General features: G+C 43.6%; 1 protein-coding gene across 1 annotated transcript in view; it reads right to left on the reverse strand.

Annotated features, from left to right (window-relative positions):
* The window catches only part of slit1a (slit homolog 1a (Drosophila)), a 109,035-nt gene that overhangs the window by 24,945 nt on the left and 61,797 nt on the right, over positions 1-22,293 (reverse strand). Inside the window, exons 7-15 of the mRNA XM_061838042.1 lie at positions 22,005-22,076; positions 21,124-21,287; positions 15,740-15,887; positions 10,531-10,602; positions 7,250-7,321; positions 7,079-7,150; positions 6,731-6,874; positions 5,868-6,031; positions 5,236-5,259 (exon numbers count right to left, since the gene is read on the reverse strand). Coding sequence (XP_061694026.1) covers positions 5,236-5,259; positions 5,868-6,031; positions 6,731-6,874; positions 7,079-7,150; positions 7,250-7,321; positions 10,531-10,602; positions 15,740-15,887; positions 21,124-21,287; positions 22,005-22,076 — 932 coding nt within the window. The remainder of the gene's footprint in view (positions 1-5,235; positions 5,260-5,867; positions 6,032-6,730; positions 6,875-7,078; positions 7,151-7,249; positions 7,322-10,530; positions 10,603-15,739; positions 15,888-21,123; positions 21,288-22,004; positions 22,077-22,293) is intronic.

Genomic DNA, 22,293 nt, shown 5'->3' on the forward strand with positions numbered 1-22,293 from the left:
ATAAGAGATTAATCCATTCCGTGACTACGTAACTCAAATCAGTCGAATGATGGCTCATATCTTGAAAAACATAACTCAAGGCACCAGTGTATCTGTCCTTTGTACGCCTTACTTTGTCCAAACAGGCTTGTTACTAAGATGTAAAACTCGAGCGGTAAAATCAACTGCAGTTGAGATATTGATTGAGATGTTGGTGGCACACTGCTGACGAAAGTGGGACAGCAATGACGCGGAGGAACGTGAGCCAGGGGGCATGAAGGACGATGACACAACAGTTTTGGAGAAGTGAGCTCTTCCCTATCGGTGTTCTTATTGAAGACAGTTGTTTGTTTTCCACTCCAAGAATGATTGACAGCGAATGCAGCCTAAAAACCACCGGCTTTTGCTGTTCAAAAATTGTCTTTCGAAATGGGAGAAAAAAAGAAAACAAACAAGCACAGCGTATTTTTTTCTTCTTCACTGTGGCAAGCTGTCAAAATGGCATTTGAATATAACAGTGAATGTTTTTTTTCTTTTGTAGATTTCAGAGAGTCTGTACTTTTCACTTTTACTGGTCGAAATGAGTTGAATCAGCACTTCTACTCCTCGTACACCAGAGTATCCAGCCTTTCATTTTCCAAGCCGCTGGCGCCCATCTCGGCTAACTCTGGGCGAGAGGCGGCGTACAACCTGAACTGGTCGCCAGTCAATCGCACACCAGACCATCTGTCTTTCTATTTAAGTACAGAGTGTGAGTACTTTCACCATTTCCGTTCCTGATCGAGGAAGTGCATGGAAGGAGGATGCAGGTTGGAAGGGATTGCGGGACGTTTCCCTGCACTTCCTCTCTGTCTATGAATAGACGTTACGTGCCAAAAAGTGCGCTGTCAGATACATCGTTGCTGCTCAATAATGGAACAGCTCTGGGAGCCACTTAGAACAGAGTGTGTGTCCGTCCGTGTTGGTGTGTGTGTGTGTGTGTGTGTGCATTTGTTCCATTTAGAGGGAACAGCCCAATGTTTTCTGTTCAAATAACATTTTATGTCCCGGTCCCGTCTCGCATGCTTCGCAGCGATGCACCTCGCCGCCTCTGTGAATTTGCACATTACGTCACTGGGACACCGCGGCCACCCACACCACAGTCACCAGCAGGAAAACCTCAACCAAGAGGAAAGGGGGTGGGGGTGGGGGAGAACTTAAAGTCGAGCAGCAAGAATGTGTCCAAATAACGGGACATCATCCGAAGCCCCATTGTTGACTTTATTAGAGATTAACGAGTGGATTGCATTTGCAGAAATAACTTCCTTTAGACACAGTAAAACAGCTAATTAAGGAACTTTCCCTCGGCCAGACAACAGGAAAAAGTATTTCCTGCCGGAGAGGAAGTAATGAACGCGTGAACCGACTCACAGCTTTCATCGTGACGACGCCGAGGAGCCCCCCCGAGGGAAATTCGTGAGTCATCATCCTTAGTATCGATAAGCACATAGTGGCCACACTTTTATTGCATAGAACCCGATGAGGGCAAAACAAATCATGTGGGATTCCCTCCAGCCCATAAAAATGGCACAAAATGACTCATCGAGGAGCTTTTCAATTCACTGCAACTTTATCCCATGAGGACAAAGGTATTGGGACACAAGTTCACATTTAGAGCAAGTAGTTCCCTTTTGAGTCGTGTCTGCAATTACTGCATTTTTTTTTTAATCAGGTCAACATTTAAAGGTGAAATCCAATGCTTTGCATGAACAATGTATCCAAGAGGTCATGTAATATGTACTCTATTTTGACAATGTGATGTTAAATCCTCTCTCATTTAATAGTGTTTTGAGAAGGTTTTTATCGACAGTTATGAATTTTCAGGGGTGCTGCCATTTTCGCGAGCCACATAATCTATGTGGACGTATGTGACGTGTACCGTGCTGTTGCAAAGGCTGGATTACAGGGGACACTATAAGGCCCAGGACTGATTTCTCGGATTCTCCTCACCTGATGAAGAAATAGCAGTATCGGTTGATCGGGAAGATAGAGGAATACTTCCATACAGATTTGAACCTGTGGCTGTAAATAATGTTGAATATTCGGATGGTTCTTCGGGCGGAATGACGCCGGAGTCTGACTACTTGTAGGCCTTCGCACGGGACTGAAGTGCATAAACAAAGGCCCCCGGAGTTCTGGGCCGGCAGACGCGGATAGTTAGAGGACGGGAATTATGCAGAGTCTGACGAGCTGCGGCGTCCGGCGGAGGCCACGAGCCGAGCTTCGGAGTCCGGTGGAGGCCGTTAGCTGAAGGTCGGACGCCGAAGCTCGGCTCGCGGCCTCCGCCGGAGCTCGCTCGTCAGACTCCGCGTCATTCCCGTCCGAAGAACCATCCGAATATTCAACATTATTTACAGCCACGGGTTCAAATTTGTATGGAAGTAGTCCTCCGTCTTCCCGATCAACCGATACTGCTATTTCTTCATCAGGTGAGGATAAATCCAAGAAATCAGCGTTGGGCACAATGTAATTGAGCCTTTGGTGCGGCACCTTACACGTCACGTCCGCGCATGTAGGTTATGTGACTCGGGAAAATGGCGGCGCCCCTGAAAATTCGTAATTGTCGATAAAAATCTTCTCAAAACACTATTAAATGAGAGCGGATTTAACATCTCATTGTCAAAATAGAGTACATATTACATGACCTGTTCGATACATTGTTCATGCAAAGCACTGGATTTCCCATTTAAGAGATGGCCACGCTCACCAATTCCTTCACATCACCAACCGTGTCTTTATGGACCTTTTCCAGTCATGCTGAAAGAGAAAAGGTTCTTCCCCAAACTATTATCAAAGAGCTGGAAGCATGGAAATGTCCAAAATGTCTCTGAAAGATCAAGAATTAAGATAGAAGAGGACCTAATGGGTTGAGACCAAAAGAAGTATGTTCCAACACAGCACTTTTGTCCATATAGTGTTTTAAACAATTGATCTAAAGCACATCTGTTTTCGTTATCTGATGAAATACAAAAATTCCATTAACTCCAACATGAATCAAATTGAACTTTCATCTACCTCGTGCATCTCGTTTGCTCTCTCAACCAATGCTATCACAACTTAGCGCACATAACATATTAATTTACACACACGGGCGAGGCAAGACGGTGAATCACGGTATCACTGATCCTGCGAGTTATTTGCTTGGAAGTCCCCTTGCTAAGAGGTCCGGAAACATCCTCTGATTGGAATCTCGGTCCCCCGACGGGCTTTATTTTCTTTAGCATTTACCGACAGAGAAGACGCACGTTCCCTCCCTCGCTGAGAGACTTTATCGTTGGCTAATGCCAAAGCAAAGAGTCGCTTTCCCTTCTGACTGCATATAATGGAAAAAAAAACACACATTTATCATATTAAAATGCACTCAAAGATGCTGACCATCAGAGGTCTAATTGGCTAATTGTGCTGATACCACGGCTATTTTCTCCCTGAACCAAAAAGATGATTCACTTGCCTTTGTTACCGTTTTAAATGCCATCGTTTCACAATTCAAATCGTCAGATTATGTTCTATATGATAAATAAATTGCACAAACATCGCAATGTGATGCCCTCTAGTGGTACAAAAAAGAATGGCTGCACATCTACAATTCCATTGCATTTACCTTTTAAATATTCACAGTAAGGTCACTGATGGTGTGGCGGTACACCCGCCTGACTTTGGTGTAGGCAGCTTGGGTTCAGTTCCCACTAAGTGACTGTAGGTGTAAATGCTTGTCTGTGCCTGTCAGCTGGGATAGGCTCCAGTGACCCCGTGACCTTAACCAAGATACACAGTATTGAAAATGGATGGATGGACGTTCACATTAAATCTTTGAAGAACTGTTTGTTTTTAAAGTTTAAGCATGTATTTCAGTAAAATGTTTATTTAACCTTGTGTGCAATACAGTTGAATTGAGTTATTAAGTTGCATTATTTTCATGTTACTGCATTCAAGCACAGTGCAAATGTTTGAAAAGCGCACAATATTACAATGGCTTACAACAGGGGTGCTCAATGTGTCAGCTAATGTTCCCTCTAAACTGCGCGCGTGCGCAATTGTGGACCGCTGATGCAGTCTCTTCGCAGATATTCTGCGTTGCGCGCAAAAAAAAAAAATCCAATGCAAATTACAAGTAGAACATACAGCTATTCAGTTTGTGATTCAATGAGTGAGGGATGACTGGTTGCTACATCCAATAGCACAATACACATATGTACTGTAAAAAATGAAAAGAAGAAGCCACTGCTTTCTTTTAGACAGGACACGGAACTTTCTCTAACAATGACCTATGCTGCTCTCCCACACACTCTTTTTCCTAGTTTACCTTACACCGCCCCCTCCGCTCTTAAAGACGTACACTCATAATTACAACTGTTACAGTACTTACGCAGCCCATCAATGTGTTTTATAATAACAGCGTCCGTCCACCACCGCTGCTTTAGTTCGCAACACAGTCTGGGCAACGTAGAGCAAAGATGATTTTGATGTGCTGCTTATGTTTACTTTCGATATTAATGGAGAAAGGTAAAAAAGAGATGCTGCTGCTTTAAGATGCAATGACTGTCGGAGCATGTGAATAATCGAAGAAGTAGTGGATCAACCGGACGAGATTTTCTCTTTTCCGAGTGGGAAAGGTCTGGTCTGAAGCCAAAGTAGAAAGTGCAGGATCAGAATGTGTGTAATTTTAAAATTCCACCTTGGCACTGCCTGATTCAGGATGAAAGCACAGACAATACAGCGCAGAAAAAGATAATTCTGTATTTTAAATATAGGAGGCAACATAACATTAACCTTAAAAGAGTTTGGGAGCATCATCATGACCCCCCACCCCTCCTCACTCAGACAGTAGCTCGCAAGAGACTGGCTCCTTGAAAAGTAGATCTTGGAGTAAAAAAGTCTGGGCACCCCTGGCTTACAATAATATCACATATACCTTTTAGAAAATAAATCATTTTTGATGAACACTTGGGCCTACTGAGCTTTTGTATTTTGCTGAAGGGCATTATGGCGCTACTTGGAGAGCGCTTTTTTTTTAAAGGTGGTACTAAGTGTAAAACGTTTGAGAACTTTTATGATAGTTGATCACCTAAGTGTTATCTTTAAAATGATGCAAGTGACGTGTGTGACTCACTTGTTGGGAAATACTCGGATTAACTGCGGGATCGTTTGAGTGAAAAAGAGCAATGGATGAACAGTCAAAGCAAGGAGGGAGACGATGGTAGCTAGCCATGAACTCACCTGGGATGAAGTACTGCTCCTTGGCTGTGATGGAGAAAAAGACAGAGGGACGGATGTCAGTGAGTGTAGACGGGGGCCCCGCTATGCTTCGACACAGTCATATATAAAACGGAGCTTATATATGACGCAATGCATATGACAACTGTACATGAGATTTCTGTGGAGGTGACAAGGGTAAGGTAGCAAAGAACAAGACAAGACAAACTCACGGCAGACAAGGCAAAAAAAAAAGTGACAGCTCCATCGTGTGCTGGCGCAGTACAGCACCGTGAAAGCTTGTTTAGCAGTGGCATGTACAGAAAGTGGCAAGTATATAACGAGGGAACAGACAACCCTCCATCACTATGCTTGAGCACTCCAGTGCATATGTTACATGGAATATGTAGGCAAAAACTTTTGAGGAGTGATCACCCAGAATGTACTGCATATAATGTAAGGTAAGATCAATAATCACCCAAGCAATGATTGATTGATTGGTTGATTGATGACGTCTGTCTAAATGTTGTGTAAAAACAGTGTAAATAAGTAGAATCCCCTCGACAGGAGTGATTGGGGGAACAAGGCCAGAGATAAGAGAAAAGTAAAAATCAGAGGCAGACAAGGGGAGAGGCACTTGGCGACCGTCGGCCTACCGGAGCAGCGGAATTTCTTGCTCTTGATCTGCCCGATGCGTTTGTTGGCCAGCCGACGGGGGCTCGCGCAGCGGGCGCCGCTGGTCTCGATGGGGTTGGAGCGCAGGTAGTCGGCCAACCACTTCAAGTTGCAGTCGCAAATGAACGGATTCTGAGCCAGGTGACTGCGAGGGGAAGACAAACGGAGTTCCCGTGCTGGTTAGAAAGCACTGTGCTGTGCTGTTGCTGGCTCGCTTAGTGCCGCAGCTCAGTGATGTGGTGGCGGGTGGCTTGTTTTACAGGACGGGTGTCGAACATGTTTTCATCTTGGGCCAAATCGTCGTTATGGTTGCCCTCAGGAGCCGGCCTTTAATGGTGAAACCACATAAATGCGTACTGGCTACACTACACCAAAAATCGTGGCTCTGTATGTACGCTTAAGTACTCACACTTAGGTTCACATTCAGTACCGCAGGGTTTCCCAAACTTTATTGAGTCAAGCCGCAGATTTTACATCAGAAAACTCTCACGACACATGAGCGAATAAAAATGTCTCAAAAAGTGGATGGAAAGGTAAATTATGTGCATACAGATATTTGAGCATGTGTCACGACCTGATACTACGTACAAATATATTTGTATTTTTGGGGCAAATTCAAGAAGGAAGAAAATTCCATGGAGGAAGTGGAATTTTTTTTTTCTTTCTTTTTACATCATAAGTTATAAACTAGGTGTGATTTGGATTTTGAGGATGATAAATTTACCCCGTTTTCTAACATATCATTCCATTCCGTGCTAATCTGAAGCCTTCAGAATGAACTAGTTACACGGTCTCATAATTTTACCGAGTCCATGTACGAGTATCAAGATGCGTTTCAACTCACAGCGTCTGTATGGCCCGCAGTGAAGCGAAGGTGCCCTTGGCCAGGGTTTGGATCTTGTTGTCGTACAGCGACAGCAGCGAGAGGTTCTGCAGGTCCTGGAAGGTGTCGGCACGGACGCAGTGAATCTTGTTGGCGTTCAGCAAACTGTGACACGGCGATGGGAAAGACGAGAAGAGAAGAGAGTGGAGGAGGGAATCGGGCTTGTCAGACTTTCCTTATTTATTCATTCATTATGCATTCCAGCTGGAGAACGACACATAGGTACAAAGTTTTCTCAAAGGTTCGGACTTCTTCCTGAGTGGGAGTAAAAGCATTCTGTGTGCACAGTGTGTGTGTATGTCTTCTTACAGGAGTTGCAGGGCATAGAGGCCATCAAAGACGCCCTTAGGCAGGTCGGTGATCTTATTTCCATACAGCACGCTAGGAGATCACAACACCGGCAGGATTTCAACACGGAAAAATGACGAGGCAGATGAAAATTTATGTGCGCAAACACGGCCTCAGGAAGGACCGACTTACAGCGAGTTGAGGGAGCGCAGACCCTGGAAGGCGTCAGGAGCTAACTCCGAGATCTGGTTGTTGCTCAGGTCTCTGATGGGGAAACAAGGACAGTCAGTCAGGTGGACACTTGGAGGATTGGTGTGATTTGAGGGCTCTCTCACCTCCATCTTACCCTTGTCAAGTAACCCCTGAAGTACCAACAAGAGGTCATTGAAGGGTGGTTTGGATCAACAATGTAGCCAATAGGTCATGTAATATGTACTGTATCTTGACAATGTAGTGTTAATCCTCTCTCATTTAATGGTAGTTTGAGAAAATTTTGATCAACAATTCAAAATTTTCAGGGGCGCTACCATTTTGGCGAGTCACGTGACCTACGTGCGCGGATGTGACATATAAGGTGCAGCATCAAAGGCCAAAATGGTGGCGTCCCTGAAAATTCGAAATTGTTGATAAAAATCTTACATGACCTATTGGATACAATGTCGATCCAAACCACCGTAATTTCCCTTTAATGTAATGAAAGGGCTTCATCCCTGATTTTAAAAAAAGACGTATCAGCATTTTCTTTCGGCATTTACTTGTTTTCGGCCTGCGTTTGGGTGTAACTCTTATTGTAATCGAGCATCACAAGCCATTATTAATCAAATGTTGGTGATTTTATACTACATCGGTAACCATTACATTACATTACAACCATTACAATGGCTTTTAACCCTAGGGTGACCAGATGTTGGAATTTTAAAATATTAAATATTGCTCCTCTCGCTGTGACTGGTTTGGGTAAAACAAAAATGTATCAAAAAGTTGTCTTTACTTCACTGGATGGAGCTATGAAAAAATGACTAATGCTTGTTTTTGTGAAAAAGTACACAAATTCACTGTGGAGTACATAAAAAAAAATAATAACATAGTCATGTTTTAGCATTGTTTTCTCATTAGCGGGCACCAACAGCATTTATTTATGAACACAGAAGATATGCGACACATTACACTTCAAAAACAGTCTTATTGTGAAACCCTGCTCATGGCCCGACAAATCGCTGAGTTATTAAACATCCATGACTGATGCGCCGTAGACTGCTTGTGAACATTACAGTTGTTAATAGGATCCACAGGCTGCTTCCCACAGGATAACCACTAATCCTATGTGTGTCTGCGTCTGTAAATGCAACGCTCGCTGCAACAGGGGGAGAGAGAAAGAAAGACCGCGAGAGATCGAGCGGAAGGCTGGATAAACTATGGGCTGAGTCCACTCGGCCCGCTGTTGAAGGAAACTCATCATGCGGTGAAGAAGTGGCACAAGCTCACATTTTGGGGGTCACAGTCAAATAAGTGGCCATTCGTCTTGTTCCTCTGGATTTGAGGTTTCTTGAAAATTCCCATACAACGGAGGAGCCAACATCTGCTCTGGTGTGTGTCTGTAAACTCAGACACACACCAGTGTGTACGTGTGTGTGAGGCTGATATTTCCCGGGTTAAGACGACACACAGGATCAGGAGGAAGCTTAACACCACAAATACACCAGCGCAGAAACACCTATACCCTCTATATGTCTATATTTAACTTGTACAAATCACATCTCCATATTTTATCCACATCCTAGGAGAGACATAACAAAGACATCTGCAGATGATATCCCGTGAAGGCTGCAGCATATGATGTATACGTGCTGTCTAAACCCTCCGCGTACTGAAGGGAGTCGATCGAGGGCGCGCGGCCAGCTGAATCAACGCAGGCGCGGAGGGTCAACACAGACGTACCGCAACGCATAGTTGATGCTAAATGCAGAATCAGCAGCAGCATCGGGTGGCGTCTCTTTCGGAAGACCACACAGAAGACCCCAAAATGTCTTTTTTGCTGATTGCATAATTTAAGGCTGCTCTGCTCTATGTTCTGAAAAGACGTATAAGGCACTAAAAGAATTATAACGCAATTCAGGATCCAGACTACAAAATAAAAAATTAAAAAACAATTTACAGCAGAAGATTCGATGTGAACATCAAACGGGCAATGTAGGGGGTACCTGTGGGAACATTTCATTTCATTAGGTACACCTTACTCAAGCTAGCTAAATGAAGCAATATTTTAAAAATTGATAAACGCTAACAGATGTATTCTTAGTTGTATAACAGTGGAGGCTCAATTTAATTAACGAATGGGAGACGGGTCGTCGGCAACAGCCAATTGTCCGCATTCCGATATCTGTTAAATCGGGCTCTGTTAAAAATGAGATGTTTATTAGTGTTGCTGTCACTTGAAGTGGTGTGGAAATGAACGGCAACAAGTCGAGGGCTAGAACCACAATAATGCAGTTTAATAGTTCAATAATACAACTTTCTCTACCACTTATCCTGCTCAGAGTCCCTGCTGACATCAAGCGAAATACAGACCTCCCACTATCCTGGATACCAGTCAATATCACGGCAAACCCTACAATAATAGATATGTAATAATATACATTTCATAAAATATTAAAACTTATTTTTTTTTTACAGGGGTATGAAAATGCAGCATTATCTTTGTAAATGTGGATGTTTTTGATCCAGCTCTTGTATCAGATTTTTTAAAATAATAATAAAGAGCAAGTGTTATTGTCAGAGTAAAATGGAAACTTTTCGGCTTGTGCATCATCCACGCAGATAATCACTTTCTGTTTGTTGTAATGACAAAATCACGTCTGTTCTCTCTATTAGTGAATAAAGCATTTCTTTTTGCATCAAAAACAAAGACAGATCAGAGGTTTTCTGCTCTTCCAGTCTGCTGGCCTTCGACAAGACATGTTTGACTACATAAACAGAGAGGCAACCTTCAAGCTTCGCATAGAAACTCCCTGACCTTCCGCTCTTCTCTGCTTCACTTGCAGTTATGTTGGTCAGGCCCGCTGGCGTTACCAACTGCGGCTGACTTACGGGACAGCTCAACTACCGGCTTGTCACTGTTCTCACTCCCGCCCGACAGCCAAGCCTCCTCTGTTTCATTCCAACACACTCATCCTCCCGAGCGGCCACAATGTGTGCTTTGCCCGCGCAGAGGCAACAATCCCCACATGGGGCAGGGGTGGCACTCGCCAGGGGAATACCAGAGAGCGCCATTGGAAAGATGAGAGCTGTTATTATGACTGTGAAGCATATGAACGCCTGCTCCATGCTGCCCGAAACCTGAGAATACGTTCTCTGGACACAGACAAAATAAATGCTTCATGTTCCGTTGGAGGTGGAAAGAGAAGACGGCGTGCCGGGGGCCTCTTGTTCTTAATCCCGCGTGAGAGTGAGCTTGTGTGTGTTGGTGTACTTACATCCTGCGTAGTTTCTTGTAGGGAGAGAAGGCTCCTGCAGGAACTTCCTTAATCCCATTCTGCTCCAGACGTCTAGAGAGGACAAAAGATACAACCAATTGACCAAATGTTATCCTCCACGATTACGTCTGAACTAGAAAGCAGAGGGACATCATAGGAGAGGTGGAATTGAAGCAAATCCCAGGTTAGTGTGGCAAAAATAAATAAGTCAAGTCAAGGTGTTACTTGGGCTGAGCAAGTCAACAACAAAATACGCTTTCAAATACAAAGTGAGATCCACCCAACAGGAGATGTCATGCCATGGGGTAAGTCAGTCAAGTCCCGTCTCCTGAATATCGGGCCGAAGTCAAGTTTAGACATTTATACTGTAAATTAAAGCCAACCGAGGGCTAAGACCTAAAAATGGCAACTCGGATCAATTCATGTGACTTGAGTTATCCTCCTCTTGGCGAGTTGGCTGACTATATTGGGGGAGCTTTATTCTCCAGCAGCAATAGGTGCACGAATCTTGGGGTCATAACATTTCAAAAACCAATAAACATCGTGCATCCTAGTGTGTCACGGATCAATGAAGGCCTTTAAACTCCAGTCGTGTTTCTTCTTGATGTGAGAATTTCCAGCATTTATGATCTTGTCTGAAAACCCGACAAACAATAAGGAGCCTTCTGAGGTGAAGCATGAGTCAATTTAAGAAAAGCTGGTCAAGATTTTGCCATGCCGACAATGAAAATATACGCTCGTTCATTTTGAGCCCTAATCAGTGTCAGATGGTCGCAGGGGAGTAGACAGAACCAGAGGCCATTAGTGTGGGCGTGCATGTCCACCACGTTTCAAGTTGCTACTTAAGTTGGTCCCAGAGCAATTCCCGCTGGTGTGGCTGGCAGAGGGCTGTTTATCTGCAGGTCAGTTGACAGCTTTTAAAAGTCTCCTTAACAAGACTTAGCGGGGCCCGGCCGAAGCCAGCTGGGGTTCTGTCTGGTCGCCCAGCCGCCGAGAAGCGAAGCGTGCTGCAGAAGAGCAGATGCGAGGCCTGGGCTTTGGATGCCAAGGTCCGGGCTTGCTTAGTTAAGATCATTAAAATGCTATTTGTCACCACAAGGAAACGGTAATCATTTAAAATGTGCCAATTATTGATGATAGTTGTAACCACAACCTCTTAAAATGAGGGGCTTTGCTTTCGGAGAAAGAACATTTCCACACAAGCTAATCATTCAATTATAGACATTTATGATTTATTATACGCCTTTGAGGGCCTCCGTTGCTATGTTTATGGGCAGAGTGTTTTTGCGAAACATAAACCACGGCTTCTCAACTTCAGAAAATGTTCAATCTGTACTCTGCCCCCCCCCCAAAGCAGCACGTCCATCCTCCGCATAGGGGCCGATATAGCGGCGCAATTGACATTCTTGGGATGGCAGTGATTCCAGACCACAGATTCCTGTGGTGGCTGTGCTCTCGCGGTCTGTTTTAGTCTGCTTGTCCCGATGTGTCTGTGATTTTGCCGCAAAGTGACGGCGCTGCGGTTCCTTCGCCCTCACATAGCGGCTGGTTGCTGGGCCCATGTGGCTTTTTTGTGCTTTTTCTTAGCAACTAGCTCTTCTCGCTGCTCCGACACAGTCACCAAGTGCGCCTCGAGTTTTTACGGAGCTTACAGATCAATACATGCAAGTGACTAAATCCCTTAATCAAAAGAGGGCTTGCTGTTTCTGACAGAGAAAACTAAAGAATCCCTCAGTGCCTCCTCCAATCAATGCTATCCATCCAGTCCATCAGTCTGAGCGTTTGTATGCATGTCTGTCTGCAGGCCAGTGTCAACACAATCAATGGTCTTGATCCTTTTCATTAAAGTCCGAGCATGGCTTTCATTAGGGGGATACAGGGTTTTTTTTTTTTTTGTTTTTTTTTTTGTTATTTTATGAGTTTGAAAGCCAGGCAGGGGAAAGGCAAGAGGGAGTTCAGTCATGGTCGACCATGGTACATAATAATCTGTTGTGGTCGGTGTTTGGGCTAACTGGATCTGCTCTTACAAGGAACCAGCTCACATCCCCACAGCTATAAACACCGACGTTCATTAGAAGAGATCAGGGTAGACGTAGGTTTGATACTTTTTCCCTTTTCAACATAATGAATGGATGTGTGTGTGTACGAGTCCCCTTTAACAAGGCATCAGGCTAGACTTGATTTGAGAAGATTCCTGTAATTGAAACTAATTTTACAATGAACTTCAAGCACAGATCAAACCGGAATTATTGAGCCCCCCCAAGAACAACTCCTCATTCCCCTTATTTTTCATCGTTGATCCGTTCTGGTTTTGTGGTGATTTAGAAATCTGGTGGATACAGTAAAGAAGGAGAGAAGAGGTGGCGCCTGAAATATGAGGTTTTATTGGGAATGATGGAATGCATATGATATGGGAGCCTTTTTCACCACGGTCTTGTAAAAGATGAATCAGTGTTAATTGGAAGGCCATGCTTTAGTACCAATTAGATGTAAAGGCCAGGGAGCCCTTATAAATTGTCTTTATCTACTATGCGGAGAATTCGACTGTGCATGGGGACACCGAACATTCTGATGTCTCTGTTCTTCATTACAGGGAATCTCCGGACTTAAGAATGTCAAAATGTAAACTGTGTTTTAAGACCACTTCAATCAAATTTAAGAGTTTTTGACTATGCTGTATTTCAAACAACCAGCTAAGTCCAATAGGAGGCACAGACTACCTGAAACTCGCTTTATACCAGGCAACGTATATATTTGGGGGGTGAAAACTTGTGGTGCTGCGCAGCGTTTTTGATTAGCCATTGCATGTGGGATTGCACAACAACATTCACCAGTGATTGGAATCTTAATCCCAGCAAAACCAATATTGATCTATAAATAAGGCGCACCAGATTAAGCCGTCGGCTTTTAAGAAAACTAAAGGTTTTTAGGTGCGCCGTATAGTGCGGAAAATACGCTAAATTAGTTCATGAAATTTTGCCTGGAAAATGAGAATTCTTAAAGAAAAGTAGAAGTTGTTTGAGGACGTTTTGGGTATGGTTTAAATTAGTTGAGGAATTGATTTGGGAATTTTCTCATGCCAATGCGGACGTCTTCAACAAGTAGCTTTATTTGGAATTTTCTGATGCTGTAATGGTTTGAACCAGTTGAGAAATGATTTTTTTTTTTGGGTGGAAAAGGTGTTATGATGGGAAAATAAAGATGTAATCACTATCGTATAAAAACTTTGGTGCAGAATTCGTGCGTGTCATTCAATAATTTAGTGGAATATATTCTATTTGTATTGTGTCTGCTGTATTGGTCAGACCTTTGAATGAATGACAGTAAGGATAAATGATCATTTTTTTTTAGGAAATAGAGAGCTTTATTTTAAATAATCAAATTTAGGACTTTTTAAGGATTTGCACAATGACAACCCGTTATAGAACAGCATGCTCGTTGTGCCTAAAGACTTTTCCTTCTCAGTGTTGCAGCAGGTTGGCAAAGCCTCAACAAAATGGAGAATGTGAACATGCAAACTAATGGCAAAGATGACTGTGGGTGGTCATGCGAGTGTGAACTTTGCATCCAAATTAGGAAATGCAGCGCAGCGGCAAACTTGAAATGGGTCAGGGTTGTTGGGGGCTTCCATGCTTGCAGGGTATTTATAAACAGACCCCTCAGAGACGAGGAGACCTAGAAACTTGCAGTCCTGCCTTTGCAACGCGGCTACTGGTTTCCCCTCGGTTCATAAATCACTGGGTTTCATGAGGATTTCAGTGGGGCATTAATTGCCCCCACGATAAAGATCAAAATCACTACCTTAAAAAGTTCAGTTCCGCATTCCAGGGAGTTACAGGGGCCGGCTAGCATGCGGGCTGTAAATAGTTAATTGTCAGACAGATGTTGGTGGACCGATAAACCAGGAAAGTGTGTGCGTGCGCTTGACGGCCATCTGAGCTGATGTCAAAATATTCAACAAATGGAAGCAAATCTTTCCAGCAGGTGATGCATGGCAAGAGCAGGCAAAAAAAAAAAAAAAAAACTTAAACAACATGCGTAGCTAATAGATGCATGTTTTAAATAATTCCAAGCTTATACGAGCATGCGCAGGCATGAATATGGAAGCAAATACGTGTCTTTAATGTGCACATGCCAAAAATGTCCACCACCGCCATGCTTCAGCGCGCAATAGAGCTGTGGGTTTTTTAAAATATTTTTTTATCCAGGAATCCATCACGCTGCTTAAGTTGCGCTGAGTGAAATTCCGGAGGATTAATATAAACAGCATCACTTCTCTGGGCTGCACATGATTAATTCAGAAAAGATTATGCAGAATTCCATCCTTATTTATGTCATATTCTTGTTTTTCCTCACTGGTCTGTTTATGCCACAAGTCTGAGACTGTGGTACAGACTGTAGGCCATGACGGTGACCATAACCTTTCAAAAAATGGTCCTATGGTGTTTTTGGTTTCCTTAGGTTTGGGCACAAAAAACAACAAATTGTGATTCCAGTATATGTCAGAACAGGGTTTTGAAAAAAAAAAAAAAAATGAATTTTAAGCATGGAAGGCCATCCGGAAGTTAAGACCAGAGCCTCTGTGGATGTGGACTGACTGCTGTGGGTCATCCTGTCGCAAGACTACTTTTTGACACGTCCCGACCTGGATGCACATCATTGATACAAACTTTATTCTTTACAAATTAGCTGGCAATGTTCAGTCTTGGACCATGGACATTACCCCGTATTCCCTTATGAATTCAAAAGTATTAATATACTGTATATTATGTTAGGAAATACACTTCACATGTTGCTAAATATATTGCTTATGTCTCGGAGTATAGCTTTATGAGTGGGAAGTGTGCACCCCGCTCCCCATTCACAAATCATGTGATCTTTGGACTAAACATTATTGACTGTCAAAAGAAAAATGAAGTTGTTTCTGTTTTAATTGCATTTTCAAGAAATTAGCCATATTGCACTGAGCAGCCAGTCACATGAAGGAGAATGTTTTTCAACTGATTCGACAAATTCTGTGTATCGTTTTTTTTCCCTCTTTGTCTTCTCTGTGATGGTGTTGGGGAAGAAATATAACAAAAACCCAGGAAAAAAAATTAACACAGATTAAACCTTTAAAACTTTAGACATTCTTTGAATGGATTTTTCTATTTATGAGCTCAGAAAAGTGGAGCTTGTCTAATTTTTTTTTTAGTTTGGTGGTGCTTACATTTCAGCCATGCTGTCCGGCAGGTTGGCTGGGATGTCAGTCAGACCTTTCCCTCTGCAGTCCACGATGTTGTTGCTGCAGGTACACATAGCGGGACAAGAACCCCCGCCCATGTTGCACGGCTGTGGACTGGAGGAATCCTGGTGACCTGGAAAACAAGGCCTGCTAGGTTAAATTTAAAGATTCACCTGAAGGAAGGGGAAGGCAAGAAAAAAGAAGGAATTTGGTTTTTAAAGCAGCGGTATTAAATAGTTTGGAGTACTGTGAAGCCAAACTTGTCACTCTGCACCTTGGGAACTAAATAGCAGATGAGCACTGATGATCCTTTCCAGGCATGCTTTGACATTGAGAACAAGAAATGAACTGGGCGTTATGATAGAGTTGTACATCCTTGAGAATCATTGAACAAGAAACTGGGTTATCTGTCAAAGGGATGGCATCGCGTGTTGAGAGCGAGAACTCAGACATGAATAATACAATTATGCAGATGACTGAAGGCCTCCAATAATACGCATTGATATCTCCTCAAATGTTCTTCCTGAGTCGGCGCTCCCTCAGTGGAGTAGGTGCGCATTCAGCAGCCCCCCCACCCCCACCTCCACCGTCTCACTTTTATTTAACACTTCAACTTTTCAATTTGCATGCAGAGTACATCAAACCATCACGCCGTCTCCTGGTACCTGTTCAAATAACTGCCAGTGAAGCGCTGAAGAGCGGCCGCCTCCGCCGTTGAGACAGCTGTGTGTGTGTGTGTGTGAGTACAAGATGTGTGGATGTAAGCCTAACCCAGATAAAATGAATTAAACAGACTTTTAAATGGGCTCATTTACACACCATTACTAATCTGGGTTTCAAACTATTAATTTTTCATCATCCCTCTACCGCTCAGCTCGTGGGTGACATGTTTGAAACAGAAAGCGATGGGCGGTGGGAGTTACTGACACAGAGAGATAGATAGCATTAAAGAAGATTAAAGTGGAGTATACCCATCGATCCAATAACAAGAACAATCAGTATAATATATGCTTGGCTTTATTTATTGTATTATGATTATTATTGTTATTGGACTGGTCACAGGGCACATATAGATAAATGAAATTTCATGCTCACATATACACCCATGGAGAATTTACTCTTCAGTGCATGTTCTTGGAATGTGTTATGACGCCAGAGTACCCATAACTATCTCACACAAGCACCGAGAGAACACGTAAACTCATCGCAAGAACTGCAGCGAGATCTGAATCTAGCGAGGCAGACACGCCAACCACTCATCCCTCGTACTGCATCAAATGACTTTTATTGAGAAGGCAGGGAAATTATTTCATTTGAGCATTTAAGTCCATGTGTAGGTGCTAGTTGGCTTTAATAAATGTTTAAAAATATTGTATCCAACTGTGAAGGGCATCGATGCTCGTGCATCTGCATTAATGCAAATGAATGTTATTTATCATCTTTCATACATATTGATCGATTCAACAGATGTTTGGACCTACAGCACAATTGCACCAACTGGTTTGTTTGGGTGGCAGCCATAAAACGTGAAATCGCTCTCCTGCAGAAAAACAAAAATGGAGTTCGTCCACTCTAGCTTTCAGTGCCTCGATTGACAGAACAAGGTATAATCAAGCATGAGAAGTATGGTAATGATAATAATGTGTTGTAGAACTCCACATGATGAGACTGTTTGCCTCTATCATGTGCCTAAAATTGATAATTTTATTTACCTATATTTTCTAATTCATCCTGTTGAATCGCATACCTAATCTTTTGGCCAGTGTCTCACGGGAGCGTGAGCTCAACAGGACGACAAACTCAGAGTTTTGACACAGATGCAATACACTGCCTGATCTGAGGCCGTGTTGATCCCAGGATATCAGAGGTTTGACAGATCTGGGATCAGGTGTAGGGCACGGCAGCACTCCCAACTCTGATGGAACACGCCACATTTGACAGGCCTGGGATCAGGGAGAGTGCAGAGCGCAGCTGGAGCAGCATGAACAATGACAGCTCCCTGACAGGTAGACTCGAGGTGAAGCTTTTTGATGTAATCCTGCACTTGCACGAGGTCTGCTTTCCTCATTCGAGCCTTTTCCCAGCCACCATATTCCAATTTCATCTCCCTTGTGTTATTTGTGCACCCCCCCCCCCCCCACACACACACACACCTCCAAAGAGCTCCCATTTGCATCGCGGCTTGTCTTTACAGTTGAAAAAAATGAAAAAATATAATATTGTTGCTGGCTACACTCCATACGTCTTGTACAAAATTCACTTTGAGTTCTCACATCTATTTATCAATTTATGTGTTCTATTACACTCCCAGCGCACGCTCCACCAGATAATATATCTTCACTTTGTTTATTGTTTCTTATGGAAAAGCCATTATCTTTTTGTCAAAACGCCCACCATTATTCCGTTCAAAGTTTTTTTTTCACAATTTGTAAAAGTTGAAAAACTGAAGTTGTGCAGTGCACATTTTACAGCTTTTCTTTTCCTATTTTTCTAGAATGTGCAGGTGAAGCTGAAACAGATTTTGTATTAACTGTTTGCTTTGATGGCAACCACCCCCTCCCCACCTTTTTTTTTTAAACTGAAAAGGAGTCCCCGATTTGAATGTGTGAGACTTCAAAAGACAATGAATAGCGTGGAACAATGGGCGTGAAATAGTAAAATTGTCACTCATTATGCTCTGAACATTCACAACACTGGAACGCTTTTCCAGCTGAGAGGGAATGACGACACGTCGGATATGTGCGGCCAAACTCCCCAATTATTCCATCTTTTGCTTTGCTTCTGCATCCTCTTTTTCCTCCTCAACTCAGCGCCACCCTGCCCCAAATCCCCCGCAGGTGGCCTGGCCTGGCCACATCATGTACGCACTGCACACACATACACACACATTCCTGCGAATGAAAACACAAAAAATATGTGAGGTGGGCGTGTGTGCGTGCGCGTGTGTGAATGCCAGCAAGCAAGTCACCTAATGAGTCCTTCACAGGGAGTTCAACTTGTGGTCAATCTTTCATGCAAAAGAAAACTGGGTGTTTGTTTGCCTGTATGTGTTTGTAAAATAGCATGAATTTAGAGTATATGCTGTATTTATGGAGATTCATCCTTTTTTTTTTTTAATTTTATTATTTTTTTGGGGGGTAGGCAGGCAGGGGGTGTGGGAATCGTGGTTGTGAGTTTGTAACACTCACAGGCAACTAATCATGTTGGGAATGGGAACTGCAGCTTCCCATGAAGCTCAGCCTAAACTTTCTCCAGCCTTATCTTCCGCTCGGACAGTTCCTACTCGCGTTTCATATCTCTGAGGGTTCCACTCCCACGCTTTGAGCCACTTTCCCCGGGCAAGGAATAGTTAATGGTCCGTGCTGTCACGCTGTATGGCTGCATAAAAATCACAACCCATGGGGAGCGAGTGAAAGAGGAGTGGCGTACACACCCACAAACACACAAATATATCAACCAACCATCGCAGCTGGTGTTGTACTGAGATGTCCTTGTGGGGGAGAAGAGGTTCGCATTGTGGATTTCGTATTGTCCTGATATGATAACCTCATCTCCCGCCCTCGCGCACATGTTCCCTTTTGGTGTGTTGGAAGAGGAGCGAGTACATCGTGATCTTGGAGCAAGCTCATGAAAAGCTAACATTGCTCAGACCTTGTTCTGTTGATGCCGGAGAAAGCAGAGTCGTAAAATTCCCATGATAATGCAAAGGACTTCGGGTCACTAGGGGCAGTGGTAGAAGCTAACAGCTAATCGGCTGGTAATGGCTAGCTGCTCAGCAGAAGTTGTTGGAGCAAATGTCACGCCAGTAAGCGACAACGCATCACTAGCGGCAGGCATGAGCGAACTGAGTGATATTTGAGAACCGACAGTGGGCTTGTAAACTGATAACTCACTTCCCATGAACTGTCTGGCTGCCTTCTATTATTTTTCTGTGTATTTACACATTACACTTGGACCACGATGCAATCAGGCAATGAGCATCATCTGTGACATTTTTTTTCGACCTTTCCAACCTGTCAATCACTCGTACAATAATAGCCAATCAGATAGCCGCATCGCCTTAACCAATGGCTTGAGACGCCCCTCTTGTCGTCATGTCCCTCAAGCAATGCTGGTTATCGGTCGCGTGCACTTTGAAAAGTTAATGTTACGAACAAAATGATGCGCTTGGGGAACGTGCAATTCTGATGAAAGATATCCTGGCAGGTTACAAGGGGCCCGGTTGATTCATTTTCCAAAGCCTAAAACACAGTTGACAAAGTGTCTACGATGGATTAAGGCTCGCGGAAGACCGCACGTACAACTAAATGTGAACAATATCAACAAACACAAGGCTGTATGTTTGAAGGTAAGTGAGGGAGAAATAGCTTCTCTGAGTTTGATTGAAGTGCTTTTTACATTGCAGGAAAACAAGTTTCACTTTGTCAGTGTATCACTGATCTGCTGAATGAAATGTGTCATGTTTTATGCCGACAAGTCGGGTTAGGGATACGTAAATGCGCCATGTCATGCAAGAGAAATGTCTATTTGCCTATTTGTATCACATCCGACTTTTGAAACTGAGCACTGGGTTCCATTACAAGCCAAGTTAAATGAATACACCCACTCACTTATAAAGACTACAATGATATTACTCCTGATCTTTCCAAATAAAAAGTACTCACCCTGCTTTACATGCGCAGTACAATTGCACTATTTTATCCTGTTGGATTTCAATATGAAGTTTGTGAGGCATCAAACATTTTTGCATGTATCGCCAACGTTTCGCTGTATCTCTGACATTGCGTCCTGCTCTGTCCAAAATCTTAATTCCGTGTACATATCCTTGCATAAAATAGCTGCAACCTCTCTCTCGAACTCTCTTGGAGGAGTCTGACGCATTTGGCAAAAAACATACCGCAATGTTACCGGCAATACTCGACAGAGAAACCACTTCAAACCTGTTCTGTACAGTCGCCATTTTGTAAGATTGTGGGAGATGGCAACTGTTGCTAAGGGGGGCAGAGCTGAAGATCGCCAGTCGGAAAGGTCCAATTTTCTGCTGTTTCCATCAACGCAGAATGTGTTTGATTATTATTCATATGAATATTACCATGGTTAATGTGGTACATTTCTGAAACAACTGCGTCTACAATTAATAAAGATTTTACAATGCTGATGGTTTGACTTTTGACTCATTTAATTCAACTTCCATGATTATCCACCTTTAATCTTCCACTGTAACAACCTCGACTGTGAGTGGTTCCAGAAGCTAGCAGGAGAACACACACTCTAGTGCGATGCTATCATTTAGCCATGTTCAGATTTTGGTGTTTTTGCCGAAAACAATGCAACATGCTTGTGGTCTTCGTCACACACGGACATCTTACCCGAGCAGCTGAATTCGTGTTTCTGAACCTCGGCCACATTGAGACCTTTGAGCTCGGGCGGGGCCGTGCACTGAGTGAACAGACCAATGGTGGGCCGCTGTCGGAGCCACTGGGCCAACCAGGCCAGATGACAGTCACAGTTGAGATTGTTGGAGTGGAGACGGCTGTAAAGCAAACAAAAAAAGGAAGAAAGTGAGCTATTTGAAGATCTTCGCCGCCTCGCTTGCTTGTCAATTTGACAGCGAGCGAAGACTCAAATAGCACAAACGTGTCTGTTCCTTCCTCAAGCTCATTACAAGCAACCGCTGCAGCCTTAGTCACTAAATAATACGCTACATGAATGATTGTACATGCGACATTCTGGACGAGGGAGAAGAGCCTTCAAAACCCGACACTCCAAACATGGCATTCTTGGAATGCCGCGTTTGTCGAGAATAGCTGTCGCTGGTGTTTGGAGCATGTATCCATGCGCACAGACACAGACGCTACACACAAATAGTAAACACTATAAAATGTAACCCTGCTGGGAGCGAAGAACCCTGGAAGATCACCGCAAGAAATTGGAGGCATGGCGTAGAGTCTTTCAGCTGCCTTGATTCTTTTCATTTGCACATAATTCCACATTTAGTAATCACATCATTGCGCAATGCACAATAGGCTCCAGGGGCTATTTGCGTCTTTAAGTGCCAGTTGTTGTGTTTAGATGGGGGGGGATAATGACTCCTGGCTCTGCTACAGACCCCGTTGTGGTTCCTTGTGGTTCTGGCAGCCCCCCCACCAACACTGTCTGGAACAAAAGACCCTATCCAATTCAGCACTTTCTCTGCGAAGGCCATTTACAATGTTATTTCAAACAGAAAACGCAGTCGGGTGTCACTCACAAGGTTCGCAGTTTGGGCATGTGGTTGAAGCTGGAAACCGGGATGCTGCTGATGTTGTTGTTGTTCAGGGTTCTGCGGGAACAAAAGAGCAGAAATATGGTCAGCACTCAATGTACTCTTCAAAAAGAGTTTTGCTGTGTTTTTAGATCTATTCTGTCTCGCGGTGGCACCCAGCTGTGAATATAACACCTCATTCCACACAGATGGGGGAAGCCTGGACACCCCCTATGCACACCCACGGGCGCGCATGCAAATACGTACACACGTGTCAGACTCTCAATCAACCCTG

This window comes from Syngnathoides biaculeatus, chromosome 12 (assembly GCF_019802595.1).
Source record: "Syngnathoides biaculeatus isolate LvHL_M chromosome 12, ASM1980259v1, whole genome shotgun sequence".
In the NCBI taxonomy this organism is placed as follows: Eukaryota; Metazoa; Chordata; class Actinopteri; order Syngnathiformes; family Syngnathidae; genus Syngnathoides; species Syngnathoides biaculeatus.